Source organism: Dicentrarchus labrax, unplaced genomic scaffold, assembly GCF_905237075.1.
Source record: "Dicentrarchus labrax unplaced genomic scaffold, dlabrax2021, whole genome shotgun sequence".
Classification (NCBI taxonomy): Eukaryota; Metazoa; Chordata; class Actinopteri; family Moronidae; genus Dicentrarchus; species Dicentrarchus labrax.
The window spans coordinates 25,603,224-25,626,030 of NW_026136713.1; the positions used below are offsets into that span (position 1 = coordinate 25,603,224).

General features: G+C 37.4%; 7 protein-coding genes across 14 annotated transcripts in view; 2 read left to right on the top strand and 5 right to left on the bottom strand.

The window, feature by feature from the left end:
- The window catches only part of LOC127374523 (CCR4-NOT transcription complex subunit 2), a 13,742-nt gene extending 8,556 nt beyond the window's left edge, over nucleotides 1-5,186 (bottom strand). For 4 of the 8 annotated variants that reach the window (XM_051419952.1, XM_051419949.1, XM_051419951.1 and 1 more), the window contains exons 1-5: nucleotides 5,082-5,186; nucleotides 2,097-2,228; nucleotides 1,098-1,170; nucleotides 828-975; nucleotides 1-9 (exon numbers count right to left, since the gene is read on the bottom strand). The exon at nucleotides 1-9 is cut by the window's left edge and continues 303 nt beyond it. In XM_051419952.1, coding sequence (XP_051275912.1) covers nucleotides 1-9; nucleotides 828-975; nucleotides 1,098-1,170; nucleotides 2,097-2,216 — 350 coding nt within the window. In that variant the 5' untranslated portion in view covers nucleotides 2,217-2,228; nucleotides 5,082-5,186. Of the gene's footprint in view, nucleotides 10-827; nucleotides 976-1,097; nucleotides 1,171-2,096; nucleotides 2,229-2,669; nucleotides 3,470-5,081 lie in introns of those variants that run through there. The other 4 variants (XM_051419954.1, XM_051419955.1, XM_051419953.1 and 1 more) reach the window with 2 other exon arrangements.
- Nucleotides 5,187-8,970: 3,784 nt separating this feature from the next.
- Nucleotides 8,971-10,180, top strand: LOC127374658 (histone H2A-like). Its single transcript, XM_051420275.1, has one exon. The coding sequence runs from the start codon at nucleotides 8,992-8,994 to the stop codon at nucleotides 9,379-9,381; it is 390 nt and encodes a 129-aa protein (XP_051276235.1). The 5' UTR covers nucleotides 8,971-8,991; the 3' UTR covers nucleotides 9,382-10,180.
- Nucleotides 10,181-10,420: 240 nt separating this feature from the next.
- On the top strand, nucleotides 10,421-11,370 carry LOC127374662 (histone H4). The gene has a single exon (XM_051420281.1). It carries the CDS (start codon nucleotides 10,650-10,652, stop codon nucleotides 10,959-10,961), a length of 312 nt encoding a protein of 103 aa, XP_051276241.1. The 5' UTR covers nucleotides 10,421-10,649; the 3' UTR covers nucleotides 10,962-11,370.
- Nucleotides 11,343-17,538, bottom strand: LOC127375142 (histone H3-like centromeric protein hcp-3). Its single transcript, XM_051420974.1, has 3 exons — nucleotides 17,000-17,538; nucleotides 13,862-14,199; nucleotides 11,343-12,571 (listed from the first exon to the last, which is right to left on the bottom strand). Exons 1-3 carry the CDS (start codon nucleotides 17,307-17,309, stop codon nucleotides 12,026-12,028), a joined length of 1,194 nt encoding a protein of 397 aa, XP_051276934.1. The 5' UTR covers nucleotides 17,310-17,538; the 3' UTR covers nucleotides 11,343-12,025.
- Nucleotides 13,440-14,251, bottom strand: LOC127374660 (histone H2B 1/2). Its single transcript, XM_051420277.1, has one exon. It carries the CDS (start codon nucleotides 14,210-14,212, stop codon nucleotides 13,835-13,837), a length of 378 nt encoding a protein of 125 aa, XP_051276237.1. The 5' UTR covers nucleotides 14,213-14,251; the 3' UTR covers nucleotides 13,440-13,834.
- A 576-nt stretch (nucleotides 17,539-18,114) lies between the features above and the next one.
- On the bottom strand, nucleotides 18,115-19,557 carry LOC127374657 (histone H2A-like). The gene has a single exon (XM_051420274.1). The coding sequence runs from the start codon at nucleotides 19,513-19,515 to the stop codon at nucleotides 19,126-19,128; it is 390 nt and encodes a 129-aa protein (XP_051276234.1). The 5' UTR covers nucleotides 19,516-19,557; the 3' UTR covers nucleotides 18,115-19,125.
- Nucleotides 19,558-21,167: 1,610 nt separating this feature from the next.
- On the bottom strand, nucleotides 21,168-22,265 carry LOC127374628 (histone H1-like). The gene has a single exon (XM_051420191.1). The coding sequence runs from the start codon at nucleotides 22,237-22,239 to the stop codon at nucleotides 21,622-21,624; it is 618 nt and encodes a 205-aa protein (XP_051276151.1). The 5' UTR covers nucleotides 22,240-22,265; the 3' UTR covers nucleotides 21,168-21,621.
- Between the last annotated feature and the right edge of the window lie 542 nt (nucleotides 22,266-22,807).

A 22,807-nucleotide genomic window follows, 5' to 3' on the forward strand; every position in this document is an offset into this window, starting at 1 on the left:
GAGGCGGTTCTGAGGTTTGTGGAGAGAAAGAGGAAGACGAGGAGTCAGATATTAAAACAGCAACACTGAGGTTTCGTGTCTGACCAAGACTGAAAACAAGCAGCTACTGTGTTGGTTTACGAGGATATACGATCCAAGAAGTCTGAGTGTTTTATATTTACGAGTTTAAAGCCTCATCAGAGGTTTATAATATAGAAATGATATCCTCAAGCCTAATGATCTGCATATAAACTGTAAAAATATTCTATCAGTATCACAGTGGTTGTGGAGAAAGATTAAATGGGTTTCTGTTGGAAGTATATGGGAAATAAAGTAATGAAAAGCTCAGATTTATCTGAATTTCAACTTTATAAACATTCTTACATAAAATATTACACATAAATTCTGTCAAATACTTCCATGAAGCTTGATCAATAACAATATTAAATATTATTTATATATATTCATAAACAACACGTAGCACTACAAAAAAGATATAAACAGACGATTTAATGTTAAAATATATTTAAAAAGAAGAATAAAGTAGAATAATACTAAATTAAGATGACGGGATGCAAATCAGACTACAAACCCCAAATTAACTGATCAATTTACTTTTTATTTTCTCATGTTTTTTTCTTTCTTTATAAAATCTATCATGTGTATTTGTGACAAAACGTCTACAGGAATAAACAAAAGGTATTAATCATCTGAAAGTGAGCAAATAAAACCGTCTTTATCTCTAAAATGTCAGTTCAGTTAGATTAAATAAAATAAGTAAATCATGTTTTGAGCACCCACAGATGGACATCATAAATGTGTGTGTGTGTGTGTGTGTGCGTGCGTACCTGCTCGGCGAGGGAGGCGTGTGCATCGAGCCAGTGTTCTGTGTACTGGCGTGACTGGGGAGCTGGCTGGCAGACTGGTTCAACCCACTTCGACTTAACTGAGGCGCCGCGCTGCTGTTCATACTCCGCATGGGAAACCCCAAAGCACCTGCGAGGAGAGCGAGAGGTTGAGCTTTACGACACTTATCAGCGAGGAGATAATCTGAATGTAAACACATGCACACATTAAAGATAAAGGAGGAGGTGAGAGAGTGTGTGGGCTCATCTTACTCTGCGGGCCATATAAACTGGCTCCGAGCTGTGACAGCTGACCCGTTGAGGAAGCAGAGGAAGACGCCAACATCTGAAGACGGAGGAAACACAGAAACATCTTTTATATATCGTCCTGAAAACATCATCAGTTTTGTTCTGCTGGTCGGATTGTGGGTCTTTGTTAAAATTGTATATATTAAGAAATCAAATTAAATTTCTTATTTAAACACAAAAGTTTGACCCTGCAGTGGGTTTACGTCCTCTGGAGAAGCAGAAAGTGTCACTGGGGTTAAATGTTGAATACTAATGTTGGTTCAAACCTTTTTTCTGTTACTTACTTTGACAAATATAAACTATATTTTTATTTAACTAAAATGTCTCAAATATTAAATGTCTATAAGTAAAAGAAGTTTAAAACGTTGGTACCAAACTGTACGATAATTTCACATTTTTGTGTTTTAAAGAAGTTTGTAACGTGAGAAATATTAAGATAATGTAATTTAATGGATCTTTTAAATCTGCTCTGACCAGATCTAACTGACATCACTATTGTTAACAACAAACTGTTCTCACTCTTCATATGTTCATTACAAAACTTCACAAACACACTTTCATAGATCATAAAGTATATTGATCGTTTTGCATAAGAATTCACAATAAATTCAAACGATAAAATATCAGCTGTAATTTAATTATATCCTGATAATTTACAATAATATATATTTCCCATTATCGGAGGATAATTATTGTGCATTTCTACCAAAAGTGTATCAAGGTTTGACAATATAAACCCTCCCTGAGACTACAGTCGAGTTCAAAGTGACAAGAATTGGAAGAATGTGGGAAACAATTATATAAAAATTAATATTTTAAATAATGTTAAAACCACAGTCAGAAGATGACTCACATTAAAATACAGAGAAACAACTAACTAACTTTATATAATCTCAGCAGTTATAGAGCGAAACTAAAAGTCAAATACTGATAAAAATGTAACTGAACAAGAGTTTAACTCACGTCTTTGTCAGCGCGGTGTGGAGGGAACATGGACTGTTGGGTGTAATAGAGGCTGGAGTCGTCCGCGTAGTCGCTCTCTATCCCTCCCTCCATAAACTTCTTCCGGTTAGCACCAAACATACCGCGTGTCACCTGAGGAAGAGGAGGAAGAGGAAGAGGGAACAGTCAGTATTTAATGTCTCCAAATTAGAGCTGCAAGGATTAATGATTAATCATTTTGACTAACTTTAAAAGACAATATGCCCAAATATTCTGATTTCAACTTCTTAAATGCAGATGTTTTTCTGCTTCTGCTCCTCTGTGACAGTAAACTGAATATTTTTAATGGAACAAACAACTTATTGATTAACAGAGAAAATGAGCCCCAACATTTAAGAAGATGTGAATAAAACTTTTATCAGGAGAAACTTAAATTCTGACTGCATGTAATCTGTCTTAATTTTTTAACTTTTATTTTGTAAACCATAAACAATCATATACAACCTGTGATCAGGTTTGCAAACATACTTGTAAAGTGTGTGGAATGACAGTAAGCGGAGCTACAGACGCAGGTGTTATCTGAACAGCACTGACCTCAGATTAAACTGCAACCTCAGACTCGTATCAGCGAGTTAACAGAGAGACACCCGCAGCCAAAACACGGGTTCCTCTCCGCCTCAAAACCACGCTGTTAGTGTGAAAGTCACGTCACAACACAGAGACTTTCACACGAAGCCTCACCGGTGTTTGGAGTTCAACAATGACAGCAGACGGAGCTGCAACCGGGAACTATTTTATCATTTAAGTCGAGCGAATAAGCTTCTACTTTGATTAAATGTTTGTGACATTTTTAAGCAAAACTGGCCCAAATTCTCTCGTTGAAGCCGGTAAATGTTTATATTTTATATTCTTCTTAGCCTGCAATGACAATAAAATACTTTTTGGTGGTTTTGGTCTGTTAGTGGGACGTCTCTAACTTCAGAATTATTCACAAGACAATGAGAGAAGTTACTTCCAGACTAAAACACACTGAAACTAATCGTTAAAGCAGCTCTACCCCAGTAAATATGTTGACCTGAACCTTATCGATAAACAGCGTTCCCACTCTCTTTAATCATTTTCCAGGAGTTTTTGTCACTTGCTCACAAACAGTCACATTATAAACCGCTACGCCCAAAAACATTTACTCCACGTTATTTCTCCTTTTTGTAACACGGCAGGGTTCCTGATGAAGAGTCTCAGGTTTATTACAGGTACGTCTTCAGTGTTTATGGGACTCTTGTTCAGGGCTTCACCATTAATTTAATTATTATTGAAATCGCAATACGACCATGTTCAATATCCAAATCACAGAACCTGCAGTTCTTTAATAAAAGTAAAGTTTATTACAAACAGCATTATAATGAAGTACACTAGTTTGAAAGATGTCCTGGCCCACAAATCCTCTCCAGATTTAAGAATAAAATGTAATGTATGATGAATATAATATATATAGAATAATATAATATATATAATATATATAGAATAATATAATATATAGAATAATAGAATATATATAGAATAATATAATATATATAGAATAATATAATATATATAGAATAATATAATATATATAATATATATAGAATAATATAATATATATAGAATAATATAATATATAGAATAATATAATATATATAGAATAATATAATATATATAAAATAATATAATATATATAGAATAATATAATATATAGAATAATATAATATATAGAATAATAAATATATATAGAATAATATAATATAAGAATAATATAATATATATAGAATAATATAATATATATAAAATAATATAATATATATAGAATAATATAATGCAGTTTTGTGTTTCCTGTGATTTGCATATGACGATTTTCATAATCCTGCAATTAATTGTGCAGCACAAGTTATTTTAATTACTTCCAATAAAATAAAACAGCACAATACAGTAAAGTCCATCAGTGAGATAATAATAATAATAACAATAATAATTAAAACAACTGCACGAGAGTATCACACATTATCATATTTAACATTGTGTGTACAGACTCTGTTCAGCCTGTGAATCGCGGATATTGATCCAGTTCGATCATCGATCTGAGGATTACTTTTGTTTACTGTAGCAGGTTAGCAGTAGCCCACGGTGTAGCAGCGTTAGCTCCGGAGCAACGGCTAACTGAGCGCTTACACGCTTGTAACGTTAAATTAAATGTGTTTTATTTCTTGCAGGTCGGTGTGTTAGAACCAATAAAAGCCCAGTGGACTTTCCTCCACCAGCTGAGTGCTCTGTACGCGCTGCTGCTGTTTGAAAGCTGCAGCATTGTCGCAGAAAGGGCTAGCTAGCGTTAGCCGTGTGAGCTAACGCTAGCTTCGATAATCTGTCAAACTAATCGCGTCTTTAAAACTACCCGAAGGTTTCTTCACAGCACGAGTTTACCTGCTTCTCCTGGTCTTTGTTTTATTTATGAGCCTCACACAAAGAAGAGCTACCGGCAGGCATTTCCTTGTTAGCTGCAAATGTGCCAGGAAGCTAATAAAGGTAGCCAACGGAGCTAACAGCTAATTCCATAGGAATGCATGGGGACGTTAGCATGAGAGCTAAGCGGCTAACAGCGACGTAATAACGGCCCTACGGAAGCTGCTGAGCGAAGTTATAACTTCAACCGGAGAGCACAAAAATCCGGTTAAGATGTGTGTGTATGCAACCGGGCCGCCGGGCCGCCGGGCCACCGGGCCGCCGGGCAGAGGGAACCGGCGGGCGGCTGTGTTTGCGTTCGGGTTTGGGCCTGCTGCGCCTCCGTCGGTTAGTTCCCCAAAACAACAACAGAAAGAAACGCCGGACTGCCGCGCGGTAAGGTCCGGGTTTCCCGCCTCCGGTCGCCGCCGCGGGCCGCCGCAGCTTTCACACGAGTGCAGTTTGATCTGCGGGAGCTTTCAGAAAGTCGCTGCCGGTAAAAATAAACGAAAGGAATAAAAAGAAGAAGCTTACCGCATCAATCTTTCTTCCCCGCTACAATCCAAGATGGCCGACATCTCTTCGCCAATCAGCGAGGATGCTGGGAAGCCTTTCGCCTCTGACCCCTGAGCCTTCATCATCATCTTCATCTTCATCTGCTTCATCTTCATCTTCATCTTCATCATCTTCATCACCTTCATCTTCATCTGCTTCATCATCATCTTCATCTTCATCTTCATCATCATCATCATCATCATCATCATCATCATCTTCATCTTCTTCATCTGCTTCATTTTCATCTTCATCTTCATCTTCATCCTTCATCATCATCTTCATCTTCATCTTCATCTTCATCATCATCATCATCATCATCTTCATCTTCATCATCTTCATCTTCATCTTCATCTTCATCATCATCATCATCTTCATCTTCTTCATCTTCTTCATCTTCATCTGCTTCATCATCTTCATCTTCATTATCACTCTACTGCACTTTACTATAGAGCTCTATTATATTATTATTATTATTATTATTATTATTATACACTTTACTAAACAATACTCTAATCAATAATACTGCCTGGACGTCACTTTACTCTGATCTGATCTGTATTGATCTGATCTGTATTGATCTGTACTCTGACCTCTGTAAAACTTTGAAAAGAAGAAAATATTTTCTCCCTAAAATCTGAAGCAGTTTCACCAAAATCACTGAATAAAGTAATAAAGTTATAAAGTAATAAAGTTATAAAGGTTTTAGATGTCTGTAACACATCAGGCCTCAGAAACACTGAAACACTACAGCGTCTCATTGGACGCAGCTTTAGTATACATATTATATTAATATATATATATATATTAATATATATATATATTAATATATATATATATTAATATATATATATATTAATATATATATATATTTTATATTAATATATATATATATATATATATTAATATATATATATATTAATATATATATTAATATATTATATTAAGATATATATATATATTAATATAATATGTATATATTAATATATAGAACAAACATCTAATCGATTAACAGAGAAAATGAGCCCCACGTTTAAGAAGCTGTGAATAAAACTTTTATTAAGAGAAACCGTTCTGAATGCATGTAACCCGACAAATGTCTTCATTTTATTTAAACTTTTATTTTGTAAACCATAAACCCGTCTCTGTATCTCTGAGTGTAAAAACAGACGCAGTTACACTCAGATACTCAAACAGAGACTAGTTCTGCATCCCTGGAAACAAAGCAGATAAATGAAATGATCAATAAACAATCATATACAACCTGTGATCAGATTTGCAAATATACTTAGAATAAGTTTGGAATAATTGTAAGTGGATCTACAGACGCAGGTTTTATCTGAACAGCACTGACCTCAGAAACCTCAGGGAACTCTAAAATACCATTAATACCTGAATAAAGACTTCTTTGTCATTGCTGGGACATAAACTGGATTATAGGTGATATATGTGTATCTTGTGTATATATATGTGTGTACATATTATATATTTATATTGAGTATATGTATTACTGTATGTATGTTTGCACACCTTGCACAGGCTGAATATATGACACATGTTTACATTATATTAATATCAATGTATAATATCTATGTGTATTCATGTATATCTGTTCACTCATCATATTATATATACATATTATTATTATATTATTAATATTATCATTATATACTGTTATTAACAATAACACTACCATCATGTCATCAGTACTATTACCACCATCTTGCAACTAAAAACTAAAAACCTTACCTACCTCCTTATCTTTTATCTTTTTAAAAAAAATACATTTTCTATCCAAGTATTTTATTCTATTGTTGTATTTTATTCTATTGTTGTATTTTATTCTATTGCATTTTATTGTATTTTAATGTACCTGGCTGCTAAAACGACCCAATTTCCCTTTGAGGATTAATAAAGTCTATCTATCTATCTATCTATCTATCTATCTATCTATCTATCTATCTATCTATCTATCTATCTATCTATATATATATATATATATATATATAGATAGATAGATAGATAAGACCTTAAACTATATATCAGAACTTACTTAAATGTAAACATGGTGTCTCTCTCCCTCTGCCTGTGTTGTATCGCAGCCTCTCTGTGGTTTGTTTCCATAGCCGGTCTGCTCCGACTGAAACTGCTGTTTTTATCATCTACGTCGGTGAATTAAGGATTTATTTCCACCAAACCAGAGTTGGTGATTGTTGGAAACACTAACAGAGACGCTTTTAATGAGTTTTATTCTGTTTCTGTCCACTTTGAATGAAGTTACGATGATCTGAAGGTAAAATGAGTGTTTGTGTCTCTGGAGTCTGGTGGAGAGTGATAGTGATATTACGGCTGTTTGTGGTTAAACTAAAGGTCTATCTCTGTAGGGATCCTTTCCATAATGCTGTCAGACACTGACAATAACAACCTGAGTCTGTCAGTGGAACAAACAACAACTACTGTTAGTGGAACAAACAACAACTACTGTTAGTGGAACAAACAACAACTACTGTTAGTGGAACAAACAACAACTACTGTTAGTGGAACAAACAACAACAACAACTACTGTTAGTGGAACAAACAACAACTACTGTTAGTGGAACAAACAACAACTACTGTTAGTGGAACAAACAACAACTACTGTTAGTGGAACAAACAACAACTACTGTTAGTGGGACAAACAACAACTACTGTTAGTGGAACAAACAACAACTACTGTTAGTGGAACAAACAACAACTACTGTTAGTGGAACAAACAACAACTACTGTTAGTGGAACAAACAACAACTACTGTTAGTGGAACAAACAACAACAACTACTGTTAGTGGAACAAACAACAACTACTGTTAGTGGGACAAACAACAACTACTGTTAGTGGAACAAACAACAACTACTGTTAGTGGAACAAACAACAACTACTGTTAGTGGAACAAACAACAACTACTGTTAGTGGAACAAACAACAACTTTGATGGGTGAATTAGTTTTATTTTGTTTTGTTTTTGCCTGAGCAGCTGGTGCTCTAGAGAACTATCTCGTGGCAAATGAACTGTGTATATATAATCTTTAAATCAGGTGAATCCAGTGTTTACAAGCTCTTACTATTTGAAATAAAGACACTGAGGTCACATTCATTTCACTCCCTGCTCATACAGGAATTCTGGGTAATGAGAAAGTGGACAAACCTGTCAAACAAGTTGTTAGAAAAGAAAACACATCTGTATTAAACCTTCAAAATAAGAGGGAAATGGCAGTCGCACTGGGATCAGGAGTTAGAGGGAAGTCATTTGCATTCAATTTAAAATAGAGCTGGTATTGTGGGAATAGGGCAGGAAATAGAAACACGGAGGTGATAATAGATTGAGAGTGATGAACTACATTAAGAACATGACACAATAATCTGATCATCCAACTGGTCTTTGTGAACATTGTCAGGTACCAGAAACTGTAGTATTAGAGTCATTTACATACAAAAATCAATACATATAATAGATAACACAAAGAACATTGGAAATAATTTTGGACATGTGTGCTAATTAAGAAGGAAACGACCTGAGAAAACACACATCATAAACATTATACAAAGATATATAATGTGTATCATTCAGAAACCTGACCATCCTCTTGAAGTCGATCCATAGATTTTGTTTTTGTTAAAGGAATTTATTTTTATTTACCGGTTTCTATGATGTCTTATTTTGTAGTCCCACAGACTGCGGGCGGAAGTCGTGTGATCGTTACGGTGTATTTACGCAGTCGTTTCTGATTGGACGATCACACTAACGTTCCATCTGACCAATGAACGACCAGCTCGGAGCCGCTGGCGGCCATATAAGGAGGGGTTTGGCGGCGGAGAGACATTCAACTTCATCCCGAAGAAGAAAACTACCTTAAACATGTCTGGAAGAGGAAAGACCGGAGCCGGAAAGGCCAGAGCAAAGGCAAAGAGCCGTTCATCCCGTGCTGGACTCCAGTTCCCCGTCGGTCGTGTCCACAGGCTGCTGAGGAAGGGAAACTACGCTCAGCGTGTCGGTGCCGGAGCTCCGGTGTACCTGGCCGCCGTGCTGGAGTACCTCACCGCTGAGATCCTGGAGTTGGCTGGAAACGCCGCCCGTGACAACAAAAAGACGAGAATCATCCCCCGCCATCTGCAGCTGGCCGTCCGCAACGACGAGGAGTTGAACAAACTGCTCGGTGGAGTCACCATCGCTCAGGGAGGCGTCCTGCCCAACATCCAGGCCGTCCTGCTGCCCAAGAAGACCGAGAAGGCCGTCAAGGCAAAGTAAATCTTCATCAACAGAAACAACACAACGGCTCTTTTAAGAGCCACCCACCTTCTTCTACAGAGCAAACTCCTGCAATCACATTAATATAATATGATCTCTAATTGTTGTAAGCATTTAATTATAATTAACAGGTAACACTTAACATTTAAATGTTTTGCCCCAGAAACTATAATTACCCTTAATAGTGGTGCCTAAGCTACATAAACAATACTTCCAGAATAAATTATAAAATCAAGCCCAAACTTGCTTTACACAAAGCAGGAACCATAGAGGGAATATTAAAGGAATGAATGAAGCTCACATAAGAGTTAATAAGATTAACATGAATTAGTGCCAATAATAGAATTTGAACTTAAGAAAATATATACATGTATAATAAGGGTGTCTAAAACCCAATTATAAATAGTAATGCATGTACCTATATGGTGCTGCATAGAGAAATGAGTATACACTTTAGTTTAATGTGTATAAATACATAAATTATCTCTGCTTCTTGTACACTTTAATTCATGTTTTGTTTTTTATTTACTTTGGAGCTGGTTGCACTTTTAACTAGTTACTTTAACTTAATTAAGTGTCTTTTAATTAGCTGACTAATTGGCATAGTACACCTCTCAATTATAGTCAATTAGGATTTATGTTATTGGAGTTTTATAAATGTTAATCAGAGGTCTAACAGGGAGATTGACCCCAAACATCAGTGATAAATAATAGTGTGTAAAAACAAAAAACAGATCATAGCTCATTCAGCTAATAAAACATTTGGTATAATAAAGGGGAATACTTCCCACTATGTTAATACTTTTGTACCTTTTGGGGTTTAATGAGGTGAATTGGTTTATTTTACAGTGAATATTATAATTACACAAACAACAGCAGGAGATCAAATTTTTAGTTAATTTTAATTTTTTTAATCTTTAATTTAATCTTTTAATTAATTTAGTTTATTTAGTAAAGTTTTTAGTATGTTGGGTGTAAATTGTTAAATTGTAATTGTAGTAGGTAAGAAGTGACTAAAGTATATTTTCAGATTAAGGTGCTTTGCAATACTAAATGAATTACGTATTTTTGCTTTTATTTTGAAGGATTTTTTTTCTGAATCGGAAGTGCAGTGAGTCACAGTCTGCATCTTGAAGAGGAACAGGACTATCGGCGGGCTGAGGTCGAGCTGCCTGTCTTCACGTACGTCCGCATAGTGGATGTAAATACGGGCGCTCCTGAGCAGTTAACCATCAGTTTCTCTTCGGACGAATCTTGACTCTAACAAAATGTCTGGTCGCGGCAAGGGAGGCAAAGGACTCGGTAAAGGAGGCGCCAAGCGTCACCGTAAAGTTCTCCGCGATAACATCCAGGGAATCACCAAACCCGCCATCCGCCGTCTGGCTCGCCGTGGCGGTGTGAAGCGTATCTCCGGTCTGATCTACGAGGAGACCCGCGGTGTGCTCAAGGTGTTCCTGGAGAACGTGATCCGTGATGCCGTCACCTACACCGAGCACGCCAAGAGGAAGACCGTCACCGCCATGGACGTGGTGTACGCTCTGAAGAGGCAGGGCCGCACCCTGTACGGCTTCGGCGGTTAAACCAACGACTGACTAATACAACAACAACCCAACGGCTCTTTTAAGAGCCACCCACACTGTCTGCAGAGCTCCGTCCTGAGTCTGAACACACATTGTAAACAGTCTAGTGTCACAATATATTATCTATAAGTGATTATGGCGTACCCAACCAAAGCCAATTACATTTAGTTAACAGTTATGTTTAGGCCTACAGAGTACCAAACGATGTCACAAGCATTGAAGAGAAAGAAACTGGTCTTGCAGGCTGGAAGGTGTAAATCTGGGCGCCATTTTGTTCAGTGTACGTGGCTGCTTCTTGCCTCAAACTACACCTGAGTCGGGTCTGACAAAGTTATGTTGTAACATCAATTCCTTGCATTACTTATTTGCATTGTGTGTATATAATTGAAATGTATTAGTTTTAATATTATCTTTGTCTTTTGTATTCAACTTCTTGTATCTTTCACATGAACGCTTACAGCACTTTAAAGGAAGTAAATTCAGTTTAACTGGGTGACAAAATGATGTGAGTGACCATTAACTATATCTGAATTTCTAATGGAAATCAAAATATATAACTACATACATTGTGAGCACTGGGGCTCCTGGCTGATCCCACACCAACAGACCAGACCAATGTTGTCAAAGTCACTCAGATCCCCACACTGCCTGTTACCTCCCAGCCCTAATAATTGGTGTTATCAATACACTGCTCAGTGTTAGGGCTGATTGGTGCATATTATTCATATACACACATGCTGCATCTTTTCTATATCTATTAGATATGTGAAGATAAAACCACTGTTGATATTTCTATTAAGGGAAATGAATTAGAAAAATATTTCTGATCACAGATCTTTCACACATTTGTCAGCATAGACTATTGTGGTGTCTTGTTAACTATGCAATTCAAGTTTAAATAATGTGTAATACTAAAGAAATCGTTAGTCTCTACCGTTGCTTATGTACATTAAAATGTTTCCATACAGATCTATATATTAGATAATATTGGAACCGCCGCTCTCAGGTTGAAGTATGTGGCTCTTAAAAGAGCCGTTGTGTTGCGTTCAGGGTGTGGAGGATATTTAAGCCCTCTCTCCGCGGATACGGCGGGCCAGCTGGATGTCTTTGGGCATGATGGTCACCCTCTTGGCGTGGATGGCGCACAGGTTGGTGTCCTCGAACAGACCCACCAGGTACGCCTCGCTGGCCTCCTGCAGAGCCATGACGGCGGAGCTCTGGAAGCGCAGGTCGGTCTTGAAGTCCTGAGCGATCTCCCTCACCAGGCGCTGGAAGGGCAGCTTGCGGATCAGCAGCTCGGTGGACTTCTGGTAGCGGCGGATCTCCCTCAAAGCCACGGTACCGGGCCTGTAACGATGGGGCTTCTTCACGCCGCCGGTGGCGGGGGCGCTCTTACGGGCGGCCTTGGTCGCCAGCTGCTTCCTGGGGGCTTTGCCTCCGGTGGACTTACGGGCGGTCTGCTTGGTTCTTGCCATTGTTGATCGGTAACTGCGATCCTTTACTTCAGGGAAGTAGTAATGATTCCACTGAGTTTCAGTCCGCCTTATATAGGCAGAGCCGGAGCGCCGCGGACGCTGATTGGTCCCCTGCAAGCACGTGATATAGTCGATCTCTATTAGACAAAAGAAATTTGAAAATTCAAACTAACCGCCCCAACGGCTGATAGTGAGTAATATAACACTGCCAAAGCTTTGTTATTATCCTACAAATCCATATTATTAGCAAATTAACACACACCAACTGACTGCTGTTATTTAATATAAGTACTACATTTATGTAAATACACTTTCTATGACAGGTTAAAAATCCTGAATTATAAAAATTGAATATAGAATAAATTAGTATTTGAACTGGTGTGTAAAAAGTATTTAAGACAGGAGATAGTGTATTTAGAAATCAGAGTGAGGTTAGGGTTAGCTAATAGGGTTAATACATAATAATAATAATAATAATAATATCCTCATTGGTATCTTTAAACCTGAGATTTTAACAATATTCATAGTTAATTGATTGTTTAAGTCATTGTAAATTGTCATTTGCTGGTGAATCACATTTCTTTTTTTACTTTCTTCTGGAAAACATCTGGCTTAATAATTTTAATTGATCAAAATTAGCCCAAGAATAACTGTTAATCTACAGTACAGAATTACAGAATAAGTATATCAAATACTGGTCAGTTCGGGGGTTTGGACCCCAAAAAAAGGTTGAGAACCAGATTTATTCTTGAAATGAGACCCTAAAACACCAAATTGTGTAAAACTAGTTTACTTCTTTAGTTTCCTCACAGAGCTCTAGAGGTTATAATGACTTTATAATTATGTTATATTTTCTTAAGCAACCTTTGATGTACTTTATTGCTGTAATATTCCTATGAGTTTATTTAAAAAATATTTGTCTAGTGCTGTTGAGAAAGTCCAAATCCTCACCATCATATGTATATTCTATATAAGGCTCCATAAGCTATAAAAGAGGAACATGTACCTGTGATTGTATTATATTTAATTTCCAAATACATCTTTAAAACCTCTGGCAGTGGAAAGCCAGACATCTCCCTGTATTACTTTAGAGCAAACTAGTCTCACCTCAGTCATCTATAAAATATATAATATCTAATGTCAGAAGCAGTGCTGGCATTTTCTTTACTGGTAGCAGAAAATCTTTTATTTACCATTAAAATATTGTAGTAAAGAATGTTATTAGTTTAAATAAAATTACAGCAAATATGGGATCTCTTTAGTGAGGTTTAACAAAGTAGTTAAAATGTTTAGTATCTTGCAAGTTATGAAACACATGATGAAACTTTGCTCTTTCTGAATAAAGTGTGTGGCTCTTAAAAGAGCCTTTGGTTTGATGTTGGGAGGAAGCGGAGCCGTTTACTTGGAGCTGGTGTATTTGGTCACGGCCTTTGTCCCCTCGGACACGGCGTGCTTGGCCAGCTCGCCGGGCAGCAGCAGGCGGACGGCGGTCTGGATCTCCCTGGAGGTGATGGTGGAGCGCTTGTTGTAGTGAGCCAGACGGGAGGCCTCCCCGGCGATACGCTCAAAGATGTCGTTGACGAAGGAGTTCATGATGCCCATGGCTTTGGAGGAGATCCCGGTGTCGGGGTGGACCTGCTTCATCACCTTGTAGACGTAGATAGCATAGCTCTCCTTCCTGGTCTTCCTCCTCTTTCTGTCTTTCTTGCCGGCGGTCTTGGTCACGGCTTTCTTGGAGCCCTTCTTGGGCGCTGTTTTCGGTGCTGGATCAGGCATGATGAGTTACTCGCTGTTCAAGTGAGATACAAGTCAGAGATGGTGGGCTGGTTCTTCTTAAATACACAATATGCAAATGAGCCTGCGCTGTCCCCGCTCTGTCATTGGTTGGTTGTCCTTGCGTCAGCGAGTAACTATGCGGAAGTCTCGAAACGCTACACGGCTGCTTGTTATTTGGCTGGTTAAAGTGAAAGCAGAAGGATTTTCACTTCATTTTATCTCTGCAGACAGACACGGTGCTTTATTTTCTTTTAAATGTTAATTAAACTCATTTTTTATTGATATTTTATTGTCCTACATTGTATTTAGCTTTCTCAGCCAGATATGATCGACATCTTCCAAGAGCCACATATCTGTGGTTGTTAACAAAACTATAATATAATATAATATAATATAATATAATATAATATGATATAATATAATATAATATAATATAATATAATATAATATAATATAATGTAACAGCAGGGTTGTAGAATGACATTTAGATGTAGGGGAACTACATTTAAGTAATGCTACTTGTAAACTCATAGAAATAAAATGGTAATTTGTAATTATAACGATGAAACCATTGAAGCCGTTGTTTGCTTAACATTAGGAATACAACATTCACTCTGATTACACTGCAGAATAACACAGAGATCCAACAGGTGACCAGAGGAAGAGAAATCTCAGTATATTTAGTTTCAGCCTTTAAAATCCTCCATATAAAAAACACCTGTATAATATTTTTGGCCTAAATATCAACATATTCAATAAAGGTAAAAGGTAAACGACACCAAAACATTATTTTTTGTGATTTCTGACAAAAATGATATTTTCAATCTATGAAATTATTTTTTTTATTCAAGTCAGAAATAAACAATCTTAGCATTTCTTCCTTTGTGTAACAAACTGCAGGATACTGTGAAATCGTCAGAGTTATTATAGTTTTTATGTTGCTTTTAATGTTTGTTTTCAATTGAATTTTGTGTTATATATTTTAGTTTTGTAAGTACACAAAATAGTTTCACTTGGTCTTTTTATTCCAGTAAACTAAAGTTATTTTTCACACCTAGTTTATAGTGTTTTAGTTTAGTATAACTAATGATGAACTATAACAACCTCAAAAATGTAGGATCACAATAATGAAGTTACAGTTACTTTTGGATTACCTCAACAACAAATATGTAAATAAAGACAAGAGAAAAGAAATATCAATAAGAAGTATTGATCCTAGTGTATTTTATAAGACAACAATGTGACCTCAGATAAGTAAATGGAAACCAAGATTTTTAGCATCAGAAATGTTTCTGCTGTTAAGTTTATTTTTAAAGAAAAAATGATGTATTTTAAAATGTAATCCTGCTAAATAACCTAATTTCTACCTTCTTTGTATACTGATTACATAACTCATTACTCTGTTCATGATGTCGATTCAGAGATATTAGAAGATATTAACTTTAATATGAAAGCAAATGTATTTTCATATGAGAGAATACATCCATCACAATCACAGACAATGGCTTCAACAGTAAATTACATTTAAATAGTCATTAAATGTTTAAATTGATAATAATTCATAAATGTTTTCCAACACAAGAACGGAGATTTGTTGGTATTTAAATGTATGTGCCTACAACAGAGATCATTTTAATAATAATAACTTTTATAATTGTTATAACTTTTTGTCTTAAAATAAACACACATATTGTTTGACTCATCCAAGCCTGAGTGTATTTAGTTACAAAGGCACCTCACTGCAGTCACACCCACAAATAGTATGAACCATCAACCGTCAGATAAGTTGTGGCCAAAGATTTCAGAATGAAAAGAAATGTTGATTACATTTTACTTGAAGGTATTTACATAAGAGTGACACTGAATGGCCCACTGAGTCTGAATGTGACCTTTCCATTTCCCCCCATTAAATAAACTGGTTTATAAATAAAGAAACATCAAATGTAAGGTTTAACACGTTTATTACAAAACACAGCAATAGTTTCAGCAATATGGGAAGTAGATAGAAGCATCTATTTAACTTGGTAAAGTCTTTGGTTTTGCCAAAACTTTGCTGGAACACCACTTCCTACTCGTTGCCATCTTCCTCTCTTGGAGATCCACGTCGGTGTTCTTCACATCCTATCAAGGCAAGTTGTGAAGGTATAAAATGATAATGAAAATGAAAGGAGGAAAGTCTGACTGATGTAAGCACTATCCCCCAGCAGACGGTAATCCCCCAGCTTCTCCTGCCATTCTTGGAAAAATGGGGAGGACCGCAGCAGCCGGGCATCATGCACTCACAATCCCCTGGAGGAGAAGTAGTAGGACTCCCTGTTCATGTAGTCCTCTGGCCGGTGGCATCCTGATGTGGCACCATCAGTTGCTCCAATGACCCCCTCAAGACCAGATGTGTGTTGGAAAACTGGTGGCAGACCCCCTCTTCTGGTTAGATACCACAGGAACATGAGCACCTTACTTGACTGACTAGACAAAATGGCGCCCAGATTTACACCTTCCAGCCTGCTAGACATTTTCCTTTTCTGTGTACCTTACCTCCTCTTTCGTACCATTACTTTATGCCCTGTTTGTATTGTGTATATTTTGATAATTGTATTGTTATTTTGCACTATTAAAGTTGGCTTTCTAATCTCAACAAGAGTGTACAGTGACAATAAAGGTATTCTATTCTAAAGTCTTTATAATCTATAGACAGTGTGTTCAGACTCAGAACGGAGCTCTGCAGACAATGTGGGTGGCTCTTAAAAGAGCCGTTGGGTTGTTGTTGTATTAGTCAGTCGTTGGTTTAACCGCCGAAGCCGTACAGGGTGCGGCCCTGCCTCTTCAGAGCGTACACCACGTCCATGGCGGTGACGGTCTTCCTCTTGGCGTGCTCGGTGTAGGTGACGGCATCACGGATCACGTTCTCCAGGAACACCTTGAGCACACCGCGGGTCTCCTCGTAGATCAGACCGGAGATACGCTTCACACCGCCACGGCGAGCCAGACGGCGGATGGCGGGTTTGGTGATTCCCTGGATGTTATCGCGGAGAACTTTACGGTGACGCTTGGCGCCTCCTTTACCGAGTCCTTTGCCTCCCTTGCCGCGACCAGACATTTTGTTAGAGTCAAGATTCGTCCGAAGAGAAACTGATGGTTAACTGCTCAGGAGCGCCCGTATTTACATCCACTCTGCGGACGTATGTGAAGACAGGCAGCTCGACCTCAGCCCGCCATTATTCCTGTTCCTCTGTGACTCGCTGCACTTCCGATTCAGAAAAACAGCCTTCAAATAAATATTATAACATATAATAAATAATAATTTTCTATAAAAGCAAAAACATTTTAATAATAAGGTCAAGTCACCAAATTCACCAAGAATATTCATTCATTTATTTTTATTTCAGTATGATTCCAGACTGTTCTGAGTTGTGCAGTTAGATATTATTATTAATATGCCGGTATATTAACTTAATTGGGATTAATCAATGGATGTGAAATTTGCATCAACTGATACTCAAATTAAAACCTGTCACACAGGTGATGTAATGGGCAATCATGTTTAAATATCTACTGATGATCAATAATAAGTACATAATGTATTATAAGTAATAAGTACATATCCATTGATAGTGGTTATGATGATTAAGTAATTGATAAAGTAGGTGTCCTGTCCTGATTTCCTGTGTCACAATATTATTGTCTCACTCAGGAATATTCACATATCTCCAATATGATATGAACACTATATGGGAATGATTCATTATATTTATTCACTAAGGAGCAATAAATATTTCACTATAGGGCCTTTTATATTCTGACAACCTTAATACGCAGAGCCACATCCAAAGACAAAACTGTAATAGTTTGAATTACTTCATACCTGCATCAATAAATGTTTTATCATCAGAAGTCTGAGAATATTTCTTATTTATTAAACTTTATTGAGATTTCACATTAAAAAACAACACAAACAACTGTATAATAAGCAATAAAGTGATTAAATACAGAGAAGTTGTCCATCCGGTATGTTACTGTGTTGGGCTAGTTACTCAATACTAAAAAAAAAAAGTATTACTTTACTTCTAATTATTATTACTCCCTGTCAACAGTAATTAATTAATTCATCATTGGTCAATATATTACTAAATATTAACGAGTTGGCTCCTGAATAACAGGTGATTCCTTTCGTTCCTGTTTTATTTTTTTTACATATATCAATAAAAGACATAATAATGGGATTATTTTATATCCTGTATGTGTTGAATACAACCAATAAACATCTGATTTTGGTAATAACACTGAGAATCGAGCATGGTGAGACGGTTAAACTGGTTCCAAATATAAATAAAACATTCAATACAAATGTGTTTCTGTTTTTTACCGAGCATAATGTAAAGTAGCTAGTATCTCTCTTCACCTTGTTGTTCCTTATTGCTTTATGTATTATTGTGTGATTAATCACTGCTTTCATGCCTTTTATATTTATGCTATTTTTAAAGTGTAACATTTGATAGTTTAATCTTTGTAAATAGGACTATATAAACTGTAGATGTCATGAATCGTAGATGCAGCCTTGTTGTCACCTGTAAGGCTCATGTAACAAAAATGGTTCATTCTCAAGGGGAAATTCATAAAGAACTAGTGATTAATGTTTAAGAAAAAAAACCTATAAAAATATAAACTCATGGCTCTATTGTCTCGTTTTGGCGCCACAAGCTGCTTTGAGTAAACAGCAGATGTCACTGTTACACAATTAGTTGCATGTGTGTGAAGGTTTAATTTCATTTGTATGAATTGTGATTAAAATGTAAATATCTACATTTAGTAAAGACCTATACATTTTGATAAAGATAAGTTGTTTGGAGTTTGCTCTGTAGAAGAAGGTGGGTGGCTCTTAAAAGAGCCGTTGTGTTGTTTCTGTTGATGAAGATTTATTTTGCCTTGACGGCCTTCTCGGTCTTCTTGGGCAGCAGGACGGCCTGGATGTTGGGCAGGACGCCTCCCTGAGCGATGGTGACTCCACCGAGCAGTTTGTTCAACTCCTCGTCGTTGCGGACGGCCAGCTGCAGATGGCGGGGGATGATTCTGGTCTTCTTGTTGTCACGGGCGGCGTTTCCGGCCAACTCCAGGATCTCAGCGGTGAGGTACTCCAGCACGGCGGCCAGGTACACCGGAGCTCCGGCACCGACACGCTGAGCGTAGTTTCCCTTCCTCAGCAGCCTGTGGACACGGCCGACGGGGAACTGGAGTCCAGCACGGGAGGAGCGAGTCTTTGCCTTCGCCCTCACTTTTCCGCCACCGACCTTTCCTCTTCCAGACATGTTTAAGTTGCTTGTTTAGTTTACCGAAAAACTGAATACCTCCTCGCTGACAGGCCCGGCTTATATAGAGACCTCCGCCGTCGCTCATTGGTCGGTTACAGCGGCAGTACGATCGGCCAATCAGAACGCTCCACGTCAAGTTACTGTAGCACGTAGACTCCCTACAGTATCCGTGATTTTACCAAAATAAGACGTGACAAATAAAAAAGCCATTTAATAATAAAATGCACTAATACTTATTTTGTTTGTTTAATATACATCCAACAAAATATATGTTTATCAAATAGTGTAATGATAAAATTAAAACAGAATAAATATAGTAAATGATTTAAATAAAATGATTTAACAGATCAAATTGAATGAAAATAAATCAAATAATAACTGCAATGATTTATGCAATGTTAAAGGTGCAGTGTAATATCAGGATCTTTGGTTACTCTGTTAAATAACTCTATTAAAGCTGCTTCTCTTGTTATCTTTACATCTTCTTAATTTTCTTTATGTTATGACTTCAGAAAAAAGACTGATACAGTCAGTAAGAATTAAACTTATTCCAAAACTAAACTAGCTTTGTGCTTTCTGTTATAGGATATATTATTTTGTCCAGCCCGTTTATATCAGAAAGGTTAGGCTGAGTAACAGAAGCACCTCAGTATAATGCAATTAAACAGTAATAGTGTAAAAATACTAGATTATAGGCTCATTATTGATCTGTTATCGGTGCGGTGTATAACATTTATGAGGACGTATTGGCAGAAATGTACTCATTCATGGAGTCCGCTGTGTTTCAACAGTAGCTATGAAGGGTAAAAACCAAACACTGGCTCTAGCTTGGGCCTTTTGCAGCCACCGTAGTTTCTCATACACAATTGGAAAGAGATGGTGAGGTGAGGGCGTTGCAATCTGCAACTACACTGCTAGACACCATCCACACAGTCTTTAAAGTAAATTCAGAATAAAATGTTTTTAGGCTGATGAGGAAGATTAGGAGCTGTCCACAGTCAGTGGCGTCTGAATGCCACAAATATAAATAAAAAGAATAAAACCTGATTTTGTTGTTGTTTTCACTCTTTGAGCTTTTCATTTGTCTTGTATTTGTTGTTTTGTTTACTTATTAAAGATTCTTAAAAACAAAAGCACCTGAAAAAGGACAACAGCATTTACATCATTATGAAAATATACATTTTATTATTATATAAAAATATATTATCTCAAACTAACTACATACCTTTTGTTTTTGACTTTCCTTGTCTTTGTGTTTTTCATATATGAACCATGTTACTTTAACTGTATTTTGTGTTTTATACACAGCAACAAAAAATAAAATGAAGAAATAGTAAAAAAGAAAAAGGAGATTACAGTATATGAACAGATATTAATCATAAAGTTGACGGTGTAAATTGTTGATACTGAGCAGATCTGAGGGACATGGATGATAAACACGAAACCTGAAAGTAATAATAATAAATATTTATAAACAGTCTTCAGACCAGCTGAAATATTAATATGACTCAATTTATAACTTGTGTTATAGACTGCAAACATTACCTGCAACCCTAATTACAATTACATGTCACCAACTTAATTAAAAGTGTGTGTGTTTATATATATATATATATATATATATATATATATATATATCTAATATAAGGCTGTCTGTTCTCTCTGTCCTCATCAAGACTCAATATAAAACTGTATTATAAACACTGTATAATCTCATTTATATTTGGGGTTTTAACAACTGACACTGAATCCACTGATGTACCTGCAACATGAATGAGATGGTCTATAGTTATTAAAATGTTGAAGTTTCTCAATATAGTGTAATAGTCCTATAATGTCTATAAATTATTATATTATCTATATAATCTTTATACAGTCTGCACTCTGTCCTCTCCTCACTACAAACTGCCAGATTAGATTATAAATCCCACTGATTTATATCAGAACACCTGATTTTATCCTAATTCCGTTATATTTCCAACTAAAACTACATTATATTTTACACATTTGAACCACTTTGTAAATCAGACAAACAGGAAAAGTGCTCTCTGTGATTTGGGTGGCTCTTAAAAGAGCCGTTGTTGATGAAGATCAGGTTGTTGTTTACTTCTTCGCTGGTTTCTTTGCTGCTGCCTTCTTGGCTTTGGGCTTAGCGGCTTTGGGTTTAACCGCCTTCTTGGCTGCCTTCTTCGGGGTAGCGGCCTTCTTGGGGGCGGCTGCCTTCTTCACCACCTTCTTGGGGCTCTTGGTCGCCTTCTTCACGGCCTTGGCTGCGGCAGGTTTCTTCGCCTTCTTGGGGGTCGCCGCCTTGGCTTTGGGCTTCTTGGCGGCCGTTGGCTTCTTGGCGGCCGCCTTCTTCACCGGAGACTTCTTCGCCTTCACCACTTTCTTCACCACCTTCTTGGGCTTCTCGGCGGTCTTGCTCGCCTTGAAAGACCCGGACGCTCCGGTTCCCTTGGTCTGGACGAGGGCTCCTTTCCCCACCAGGCTCTTCACGGCGCGCTTGATGTGGACCGCGTTGTGCTCCACGTCGTAGCCTCCAGCGGCCAGCGCCTTCTTCAGGGAGATGTAAGACACTCCTTTCTTCTCCTTGGAGGCGGCCACGGCTTTCAGGATCAGCTCGCTGGCTCCTGGTCCGCTCTTCTTGGCGGGCTTGGCGGCCTTCTTCTTGGGTGCCTTGGCTGGGGCAGCCGGGGCGGCGGTTGGTGCGACTTCTGCCATCGTGTAGATTCAATTCTCGACTAGTCCGATATGACTGATGGAGAAATCTCCGGCAAGGGAGGAACTTAAACACACCATGAGAACCGTGGAGACTCAACTCAGCCCGCCGCTCGCCACTGCGCCAGGAATACTCAGACACTTTGTGTTTTCTCCTCGCCAATAAATGTAGAAAATACACACCTGGAGGACCCATTAAAGTATAAAAATGATTTGCAATCATAGCGGAGAAGTTTGTCTACATGTGGAAGTCAAATAAAGCTTTAAAGATGTTTGTATTTAGTTTGGGAAGCCTTTAAACCTCTCACATCGGCCGCCGTGAGAGGCTCTGCTGCGGGTCTTTTCCTTCAGATTTCTCTTATAAATCCTTTAAAATACATCAGAAACACACTAAAATGAGTTTAACAATAAGAGAAGATGTTTGTTCAGAGAACCAAAGTAAAAACATCCAACTGCTGTTCTTATTTATTTAATAAACGGGAGTTATTTTGGTACCTGCAAACACACTCCCGTTGGTAACTGCATACTGGTTGAGTTACACTTCCTGAACCTGAGTGTGTCATTAATTTAC

Bases quoted from the DNA above. Each gene is read 5' to 3' on its own strand.
- LOC127374658 (XM_051420275.1), top strand. From the start codon at position 8,992: ATGTCTGGAAGAGGAAAGACCGGAGCCGGAAAGGCCAGAGCAAAGGCA.
- LOC127374662 (XM_051420281.1), top strand. From the start codon at position 10,650: ATGTCTGGTCGCGGCAAGGGAGGCAAAGGACTCGGTAAAGGAGGCGCC.
- LOC127374660 (XM_051420277.1), bottom strand. From the start codon at position 14,212: ATGCCTGATCCAGCACCGAAAACAGCGCCCAAGAAGGGCTCCAAGAAA.
- LOC127375142 (XM_051420974.1), bottom strand. From the start codon at position 17,309: ATGTCTGGTCGCGGCAAGGGAGGCAAAGGACTCGGTAAAGGAGGCGCC. The intron at 14,200-16,999 runs AAACCAACGACT...TGCCTGATCCAG, and splicing joins CCTGTACGGCTTCGGCGGTT to CACCGAAAACAGCGCCCAAG. The intron at 12,572-13,861 runs GTGACCAAATAC...TGTCTAATAGAG, and splicing joins TGTCCGAGGGGACAAAGGCC to ATCGACTATATCACGTGCTT.
- LOC127374657 (XM_051420274.1), bottom strand. From the start codon at position 19,515: ATGTCTGGAAGAGGAAAGGTCGGTGGCGGAAAAGTGAGGGCGAAGGCA.
- LOC127374628 (XM_051420191.1), bottom strand. From the start codon at position 22,239: ATGGCAGAAGTCGCACCAACCGCCGCCCCGGCTGCCCCAGCCAAGGCA.